Raw genomic sequence first — 10,526 nt, 5'->3', positions numbered from 1 at the left:
GCAAAATTTGATGAAATATTTTAGAACATTCTATAAATATAAATGAGGAACTGTCGCGACACGATTTTCGATATCTGAAATTCTTTCTCCGACATACTGTATGCTACTGTCGGATGTATTAATTTCCTCTTGTTAAATTTTTTCAAGCATCGACATCGAGTATCTTTCGGCATGAATATATCATCCGTAATCTTATGACAAATTGTTCAAATAGAATTTTTTCTTTAAAGATCAGGCAATAAAGTTATCGATAAATAAAAAAATTATGACGCAAAATAAGTATCGCGTGATTTATTCAATCGCGTGATTATATCAAAGATTGTTTCTCATGCTCATAGCAGAGGCTATACTTTTGTTAGTGTGTTCTCGTAATGTTATTAATGTTATTATTGCACGATACGCTTAATGATTGCTAATTATTGGAGATGTAAATCAACAAAGTTTTGAACGAGCTGTAGTATATTGTTATTAATACCAATATAATTACGTTACGAGAAACATAATTGACACGTAGTGAAAGTGATGAGCATCATACTAACTTGAACGTTAATTTACGACCGACATGCTTTACCGCGTTAGAATTTCAATGTCAAATTAGAAGCTTCCCGTCGGTTAGACCACATAAATATTTGAGATCGTATAAGTTTTCGAGTAAAGTCTGTTTGTTGATGTGTTCGAAACGAAGCGACGGAAACTAGCAGGAAAGAACATATTAACGGACTGATTTGTGAATACCGTTAGAATTGTAACTGTAGTTTCTCATGTTAGAGTTAAAAGATATTACGCAACTGACAATAAATGTGACATTATATGCATATCGTATACTTTGCTTTGATAACACTTTCATAACGCACGTACGTTTAGTAAAATATATATTTTATCAAATAATGTTTTTAACTGAAATATTTCTTTCCGTTCAACAAAAAACAGTTTATTACGTCCTTTTATTTAAATTGTTACGTGATAAAAAATTCACATCCACAAATAGATCGTATTTATAGAGACTGCATGAAAAAATTTTAATGACGCAGGTACATTATGTGTGAGTATTCAATTTACATTTGTTTTATTATCTAAGATATCTTGCTGACCTGCTGTATAATCGTTTTAGCAATGACCTTCGGTTATGGATACAAGCATAATCATGAAAAGCAAACATATCATTACCTTTCAACGTGGATAAACTTACATTTTCCTTCTCACACTTTTCAAATCAAAGACTTGAGGAGAACTACTTATTATTAATGTCGATTAACTGGTTAATTTAATTCTCTACTTTTTATGAGATTATATTATTAATACAGTGCTCTAATAAAAATTGCTACCAATTAACCAATATGATAAAAATTTCCGATAAATTTTTAAAAAAATTTCTAGAATTAATCGTTAATTGTTAATTAAATCTATTAGCACGATAATTGTACGACTCATATCCAAGCCATTACTTTCTCTTACTTCACATTCTCGGACACCGCAACGACATTGAGTCTCGCTGAAGAAGATGAAATATCTCAAGGCGATCAACATTCAAGTTGTGAAATTTTTGTTATTATTTAGCCTCTGCTTTTTTTTACTCAAATGTATAATATATGTATATGCGTATTCTTTGGACAAAAAGTGCGTGGAATACTACTTTAGTATCAAATTATAGTGCCTTTTGTGAATAAAGTAATACGGTCTGATTAATGTATTTTCGACCTTACGTAATCGAAATCGAGCTATGTAAAAATACAGCGGGCATAAATTACACTCACGATTCGTTTACGATTTATAATTTCTGATTTCAGAAACCCCGTTCGAGGATGCCACGCAGATCAGCGTATCCGGCTGCGATAAACCTGAATGTTTGTTGAAACAGGGAACGGATGCCGTCATAGAAATCAAACTCTCGCCTAACGAAGATATTCAGACCTTGACTAATGATGTGCACGCAATTCTTTTTAATGTACCCTTGCCCTTCGTGGGAGTCGACGGAACAAATGCCTGCGATAATATTTTCAACGCCGATGGTAGCAAAGCTGGTTGTCCCTTGAAGAAAGGCGTACAATATATATACAGAAACAGTTTCCCTGTGCTGTCGATATATCCCAGGGTAATTTTTCGAAGTTTTTGAGAGTTTAAGAGAAGACTTATATATAATCGCGTGTTTATATATATATATATATATATATATATATATATATATAATTAACAAATTAAATATATTATTATAAAAACCAGTTGGCAAGCAAGAAGCCAAGGCTTCTTCTTGTAGTTATGTGCAATTTGCTTCTTTCGTAACTAGTTGATTTCAACCTCTTGCAATAAATGTTTATCATAACTTTTGTTTACAGGTTCCACTAACCGTACGTTACGCACTGCGACAAGGAAATGACAGAGTTATATGCTTCGAGGTACCAGCGAAGATTACGAAATGAACTGCTTCGCGCTGACTTCGGTATATTATAATTAAAAGTCACAATGTGTGTAGTCGATGTAGTTCTGAGCTTATATAATTTAATTGGCCGATAGAGAATGTGCATTCAAATAATCCTTACAATGCAACGTATGCCATATTATGATACATGAATGTATAAGATACTTAAAAAAAAAATAACTTTCTACTTTTAATCAAGATTTTGTTTCATTTATTTTATCCATTTTCTCGCATTAAGCTCCAATTGAATTTTTGTTTTTAGAGATAAAATTACTGTGCCAGAGATTAATACAGACATTTTAAACAAATTATTATCAATGAATACAGAGGGTTTACTGAAGTAATTGTTAACAGTATTAAATTTTTTAACTATATTTATAATTGACAATTGTTAAATAATTAAAGTCTATGAGTGAGTGATTAGTCATGTAGATTATAATTTATAATGAGTAACTTCCACTAATGATTAAATAGTAATAAGTAATTATAAATATTATAGTATTTTAGATGTATTTATCGTATTATAAGCAACAACATAAATAAATTATATTTTGGATATTTTACCTTTGATATGGCCGATCGTCGATAACATTGTAATAATGCAGGCTTCGTGAAACATGTGAATGTAACGGCCCAAGTTCAATATCTTAGAATTCAGATTTTCATTTCGACAATCCGCTTCTGTGTGTTCAGAATCGCTCCAAATCTCTTCATATATTTCGTGTCTTCATCTCTACGCCGGAAGTGCAATCTATTCGCGTCAGGTTTGTTACACGTCATCTGTATACATATAACAATTCTATAAGTAATTGCAATGCTTTTCTACTGTCTTATTACTAAAAATAATATTTTTAAGTCGCTTTGGACGATTTACGTACAATTTATTCAACAACACATAAGAAATGAATCTTTCTATTTCATGTAAAGCTGTTATCTTGAAGATGCGTACGTTCTTTCCTTCGCGGCATTTATTTCACACAATGTGTCTATTAAGTAATATTTCACAATTATTGTAATTAATATAATATTCATCGTACGCGCGTTGAATTTGTATTATTGCATAATGTATAACGTATAATGTGTATTCAATTCGTATTTCGTACGGTTAAATCTGAGTTGATGCATGTCCATTATTGCGATGTTACCAACGGTCGATCGAAAAGTATTCATGGGGCGTATAATCAAGCCCCATAGGTAGGAGGCGAGGCGAGAAATTTACACATATGAATATTAAAAAATGTCGATAAATGAAAAAAAGGGCAACTTGCAAATGAAGCATATAACTCGACAGAGAGTCATTCCCCGGAATATGTGTGTATACAGCCTTTGTGAAAATCCATGAAACGACGAAGAAAAAAAATTCGACGCGCTTTCCCTGTAAAGCAGCTAGGTTTACATGGATGAAAGAGATTTATGAGATTTATTCCGAAGAAATTAATGAGCGTGTTCGAAAAGCAATAACACTTTTTTGCGATTGAAACATATACTTCGTCCGTAGAGTCTGCGAATGTTTTTTTTTAGCAATATAATGAAAAGAATATATTAAAAAGTAATTATCCGCACGAACGCAATAAATCCACCTATCACGCAGCCGTGACGTTTCCCTTATAGTTTATCGCGCGTATCACCGGCGTTTTTCACCGGTATAATCTCGACGGCAAATTTATAAACGTATACGTTTAATGTTTGGTAGCCCGCAGCACCGCGCTGATGCTATCATCGCATTTCAATCGGCGGGGATGTCGAGTAATAATTATAGATACAGAGACGGTTAACTCTTTAATTACGATATTGGACCGTTCGCAAGATCGACGAGATTAATTCGCTTGTCGCGTTCCGAATGGCACATTGTTAATTAGCGTTATGCGACTGTTTGAAACAATGCCGAGATGTTAAGAAATAATAGCAGACAGTGAAAGTTTGAAATTGACACGTTGTATATAATTATCGACATAGCATTAATATATTAATGATTAAATATAACAAATATTAAATATATTAATAATTTATTTCGGTCTTTGTTTCTTTCGAAAGAGCGGATGCAACGTAATTATAATAGATATTCGATGATTTGATAGACAATACGGGCCAATTGGCATTCAGCCATTTTTCTCCTATATTTTGCCAGCTTTTTATATAATTTAGTAAGAAAATTAATAAAATAATTAGTGTAAAATGGCAGTTTTTTAATTGAAACACAATCAAAACATAAATAACACAATAGTACAATACGAATTTAGGTTTTCGTGTTTGCGACGATTAATAGTCTCTATTATCATCCCCAGGAAAATTTGTATCAGGCGCCGAGTAAAGTTCACCATGCGTTGCCTCGGGATATTCTCAAGCCGTCTGCATTCGTCTAAACATTCGCGAACCGACTCGACGGCGATCTGAGATTTCCACCGACAAGTCGTCGTTACGATTCACGGAAAGTCATTAACAATTCAAATTCGCCAGCTTCTTGGTTGCGGTTCTACGTCACTCGCTGTACTTTCGGTTATATGATTTATACGAAATCTTTGAGAAACACGCGTAAATCAATGAAGGGTCGCGACTCGCGCCTCACGAGAACAAATGTTAATGTTGTCTCCGGTGAAGATTAAAAAATTCCACCTGTAATGATTCCACCTGTAATGAATAATATATGCATTAGGATGCTTTGAGGACATTAAATAGCTGGGAATAACAGTGTTCGCTATTAGCAAAGCGCGGCTCGGCATCTCGGAATTTTATGTTCGCGTTGCGATAATTACTACAACCGAGGCCGGTAGCGACAACAGATTTCGTATCGACGAAGCGTTAATTATACATCGCGCGCATTATAGCTGCGCCCCGTATATATACGCCGAGTAAAATATTAAATTGATTGGCGACAATTAAATGACGCTATATTAAACAATATTACATATTAATAAATAATTAATCTCGCATTAATATACGGACGACGATATTTCAACGTATAATTACGCGATTATTTCTGTTCACGCAATATATAATGTTTCAGACTCGACAAGCCATTTTCAACTTTCAACCATCAGCCAATTCGAATAATCTTAAATTGATTTCTCCAAATCGTCCGGATAAGATTTCTAATTAAAGAATATCAAAATGAGCTTCGCTGATAGTTTGCTTTATCAAAGATATTGCATATATATATTAGTTGCTTTCCATTTACATCAAAACTCAGATACGTCTCACTTGTGATGTTATTCTGTCTTTATTATTATTCATTAATTCCCAAAAAGGATAGAACGACGTCACAAGTGAGACTTAGCTGAGTTTTTTTTTTACGTAAATGAAAAGCACCTATTGTATATCTATTTATTTCAGTCTTATTCTTACTTTTCGCAACCTCACTTTCGCTTCCTGCTCTTTTCCTTAAATGTTTGTATATGTACAGGCGTATGTAACATGCAAATATGTGCATATGTACGCACACCGGCAGGAATGTCTCGCGGCCGCTAGGTATACGTATGTGATACTCCGATTTTGCATCTTTAGCGCAAATCGGACGATTATGTATGCGTGTGGCTACACACGTATATGCCGTGATTGCCGTGCGACATTCCTGCTGCCGGCTGTCAGTGCGTGTATGTACATGCAAACGTTCTTATAAGCTGTTTATAGGTATTTACCTTCCACGCCAAGTCCACACGATCGTGCAGATCCGCGGGGTGCGCCGGGTACCCGGTTACCTCATATAACCTCCGCGTCACAGGCGTCACTCGTCACTCTGCGAGATTTTACAAATTTCCATTCACAACCACAAGGATTCCACACTGATTCCAGACGCTCGTCTAACCGCGTGCCGCCATCTGTCCTTCTTGACGCCACTCCGTTAAAGCCGAGCCGCCATCTTTGTCTCGCGCTGTTCCGCGCCAGTTTCATAGCATTACGAGTAATCTTCTCCAGTCTTCTCGCGCTGTTTCTCGCGTTGCAACACTCGCAACGGCTGCGGCTGCCGAAAGTGAGTTCTGTGCGAACGTATCTGGTCGATCGCCGTCAATCATCAAGCGCTGGACGATTATTGGCGTCGAGGTGCGTCGATTATTATGCGCGATCGCAGTTAGTCGCGGTATTCGCGGTCGTAATCCGCGTCGGCCGAGTGATCTCGCGTACGGGCTGAAGCGAACGCCGAATGCCAAACGCCAAACGCCGGATTGCCGGAGTCGGGCTCGAGCAAGGTGCGGCGATAACGTTCGGCTCGTTTGAGTTTACGATGCCGCGATTCGCGGTTTACTACATGCAGACGCGCGAACGCTGCTCGTTTCCGAAACGGTGAAATTCGTTCGTCACGTCTTTTTAATTCGCTTATTAGTCGCGCGCATAAAGTGATCGAGCTGATCGAGCTGATCGAGCTGATCGAGCAACCGATAGCTACCGGCCGCGTATTCGGCAATTCGAAACGTATCGTCGCCGTCGACGCGTTGTACGTCGCGTCGCGTCGCGTCAGTGTGTTCGCCATATTTGACTCCACGACCGTGTTACTCCGTTATTGTGCTCGTTTAATCGAAGGTAAATTATAATCGCATTTTCGCATTGATCTATTCAATTCTCTCGTTAAGCGATCCCACTTTAGGCGATCTATATATAACCTGCATTGGATTTTAGAGTGCAAAATTCTGTCTTTTTTAATTTATAATTTACATTACATTTTAATTTAATTTATATTTTACATTATTTTTAATTTAATTTATAATTTTTTAAATTTTATATATCTATTTTTGTGTTATTAAATTTATGTACTCGTTTATAATTTTCTATTAAATTTACACTTTACAATTCTGGAATTTGTAATTTTCTACTACCATTAAATCTATGTTTTATAATTTTAGAATTTTATATATGATTTTATATATGTCGTGTATTTTAATATAAATGTTTTAACATATATTTTATATATGCGCGCATCCTGATTTCTCAAATGCTTTTTTGTACCGTACATAAAATTAAAAACAAACGTCTATTCTAAATTCTGACACGAATTGTAGATGTACGAATTGTTAAGTGCAGTGCTTTACTCGTTATACATAAAAAATATAATGAATTAATATCTTCTTGTTTTACGATTGTAGATGAAAGGAACTTACAATAAGATGCAGCAACGGAAAAGCAACAGAATCCCCGTGGCTGACTTCAGGAGTCGAGAAAGAGAAAGAGGTAACGCGAGCACAACGGCCGGTAAGTAAATTTATTTATGGTACCTGCGTAATTATTAATTGATTGATCACCACACGTGATTGCGCTTTGATAAACACCGTATATAATTAAATAGCGGGAGAGAAAAAGGATTGATCTTTTATTCATTCGTTATTTCATGAAATTTGTGAAATATGCGGTGCCCACGGCACTCCAGGTCTCTCTCCCTGTCACCAAATCAGTAAAGCGTCACAATTTTTCACTCTTCTCGCATTCTCGTCGATACTACTTTTTTCCAACAAATCAAAAGTCAATAATTAATATTTGCATGAGAAATGTTGCATATAATCAAGTTACGTCGAGTCGGTTATTTCCGTACTCCGTATCAATTATTTAAGTATGAAAGTAAATACAGACTGATATAAATTTACTGAATTATTTCCTGTTTACATACTATTCGTTTTAAATATTAATTAATGTACTTATTATACTGTATGGCGTAGTTAATTACAAATAATGCACATGTTCGCATGTGCATGTGCACATATACCCGAAATCGAAAGACGTGAATGCGATTTATACGATCAATTATTCGACGTTTATATATAAAATAGTAAATGAACTATTCGATTTACATTAATTAATGTATATTAGTATTATAGCAGCACGTTTGTCAATACCTAATTTACGTTGCATAAATTAATTTTACGATCAGAAGTTAATTTATATACGGCAACCTTGTGCGACAATTGTCAAATGCTGTATAATATATAACACGCCTATTTTGTGTGCGTGTGCGTGTGATTTCGGTAAAACACTTTAACGTTCAATATTCAATAATTCCTTAATTGGATCAGGGACAGATGCGTTAATGAACCAGTTTCACTAACGATTCCATTTTATTGGAACTGCTTTATATAATTGTAAAGGATTTTACTAAATAATGGATTATTAAATATACCAAATATTTCTCTTTACATTTATTGCTGCTTCAATTACAGCAGCTGGTAGTTCGCCGGCACGATTTTTGTTCCGTAACATTTTATTTGTATTATTCACGTATTGTATTCTGTTTAGAGCGAGAGCCATTATTATATGGTATATTTCAGAGCTAAAGCACATTCATTCGACAAACTTTTCAGTGTTTCATACCGCATTATGACGTCTAACTCTCTGCTAAAATTAAATATCAGTAAAGTCTGACAGCTCTTACGAAGTTACGTAACAGAGAACCAACTTAAAAAAAATCACTTCTCTCGCGGCAGTCTATTTAAGATCGAATGAAAATTATAAGTGTCGCAAAGCCGCCGATTCGAACTTTTTAAACAGAAAAATATTCCGAGATTTGAACCCGTGTTACAAAAAACTATTTGAATTACCGTCAATCGTAAAAATTTCTCGGGTGGGGGAAGAGGGGATCATGAAAATTCACGTACATTTTCGCGTGAACAAAGTCGTTCGATGTATGCGTGTCGCGTTCGGGTCCTTCCGATCGCTGCGGCATTTAATAAGCTCGCGCGATCTTTAGCGTCATAACATAGTAACAATGGTATATTATATTATTTTCCACGAAATATTGTTCCCGTGTCGGGTCATATCGAGTGGTCTGCCGTGTTCCACGATGTGATCGACGCGAACACGAGACGATAACCGCTCGCGGCGGAGTTCGTGCCTCTCTCGATGTCACGAAATCTCATGCCCCGCGGTAATTAAATGTGATTTATGCAAAAATAACGGAAATATATATTGCACGCCAGAGTAACGAACCAAGATCGTTTACCATGGGTTTTATGAACTTTTGATGCACAATTTTGGTAATATGTGAATCATTTAAAATTACATAGGCGATTCTCAGAAGAGTTTTCTCTTTTTTGCATAATTTAGACGCCAAAAAGAAAATGGAAACTTATCTAACTATTCAAAGAGTGAGATAATTATTTTTCAAAATATTGACTTTTTGTCATCTCGTCATTCTAGCGTTAACGTTTTTTTTTTCTGAAATTTATCGTTTCTACGTCAACTAACTGGTCAGATTGGCAAACTATAAAAGGTGAATAAAAAGAGGTGTCGATGAAGGGATGTACGCGCGAAAAACGTGAAAGCGAAGGTTGACACGAGTAAACGAGTTAACGAGCCCCGGATGAAACCGTCGTCCGCAAAGTACCTGCCATTTTTCGTCCTCGGGAGGGAGCCCTCTACATATTTACACACTATTCGCGGCACACATACGCACGTGCACACACATACACACGCATATATCTGTGCGAGAGACGAGCCCACGCGACCTCGACGCGAGAGGAGTGAGTCGTTCCCTCCTCGGAGAGATAGCTTTCAGAGGACGCGCGGGGCATTCCTGCCTTTCAGGAGCTTTCAAGATGACCATGATCCGTGACACCGGTTGGGGAGCATCTGCTTCCTCATCCGCCTCTTTCGCCTCGAGGTCTCTCACCCTATCTCGATCTGTTCCTCCACCTTCCCATCCAACGTCGCCCAGCCCCCAACCGCGCCACCGACTTCTAGTCCTCTTAAACCACTATAAACCGTCTTCGACATTGAACCGAAAGCAAGCACTCGTGCACGGACGAGCGAGTACGCGCAAGCATCTTAACCCGACTATCAAGAGCTACCTTCGTGCCGAGCGCCGAGCGGAATGGCCTGGACTCCTCCCAGATTTAACGTTCAACGCGAAAATTGGCCGCTGTCTTATTGCGAATCGTTTTAAATTATTATTCCAACGTCCGCGTGTACGCGAGAATACCTCGTTGGCGTGAGCGAGATTTCTTCCGGGGATCGGGAAATCAATATTACAAGATCAAGATCGTCGAGAATCGGACAGTTATTAATGTTATTATTACAATGTTATGATGTGGGTGTACTGTTTGCCGTGGTGCAATATGCAGTATGCAGTTTGACATGTTTTGTTATTGATTCCTTCGGTAAATTTAATGCAAATATTTGTGACAAGAAAATA

General features: G+C 36.6%; 2 protein-coding genes and 1 long non-coding RNA gene across 3 annotated transcripts in view; 2 read left to right on the top strand and 1 right to left on the bottom strand.

Moving 5' to 3' along the window:
• Positions 1-1,774: 1,774 nt before the first annotated feature.
• Positions 1,775-2,457, top strand: Npc2b (Niemann-Pick type C-2b; the record flags this gene model as incomplete). The annotated part of the gene is made up of 2 exons (XM_071793871.1): positions 1,775-2,092; positions 2,334-2,457. Coding segments are annotated over 2 exons (402 nt in total), but the record flags the coding sequence as incomplete, so codon positions are not given.
• A 689-nt stretch (positions 2,458-3,146) lies between these two features.
• Positions 3,147-6,533, bottom strand: LOC139821806 (uncharacterized). Its single transcript, XR_011734340.1, has 2 exons — positions 6,052-6,533; positions 3,147-3,196 (listed from the first exon to the last, which is right to left on the bottom strand). It is a non-coding gene; the product is annotated as an uncharacterized lncRNA (long non-coding RNA).
• A 971-nt stretch (positions 6,534-7,504) lies between these two features.
• The window catches only part of LOC139821681 (kin of IRRE-like protein 1), a 347,436-nt gene continuing 344,414 nt past the window's right edge, over positions 7,505-10,526 (top strand). The window contains exon 1 of the mRNA XM_071792913.1: positions 7,505-7,597. Coding sequence (XP_071649014.1) covers positions 7,513-7,597 — 85 coding nt within the window. The 5' untranslated portion in view covers positions 7,505-7,512. The remainder of the gene's footprint in view (positions 7,598-10,526) is intronic.

The sequence above is a fragment of the Temnothorax longispinosus genome, chromosome 11, assembly GCF_030848805.1.
Source record: "Temnothorax longispinosus isolate EJ_2023e chromosome 11, Tlon_JGU_v1, whole genome shotgun sequence".
NCBI lineage: Eukaryota > Metazoa > Arthropoda > Insecta > Hymenoptera > Formicidae > Temnothorax > Temnothorax longispinosus.
This window is presented reverse-complemented; position numbering and strand designations above follow the sequence as displayed.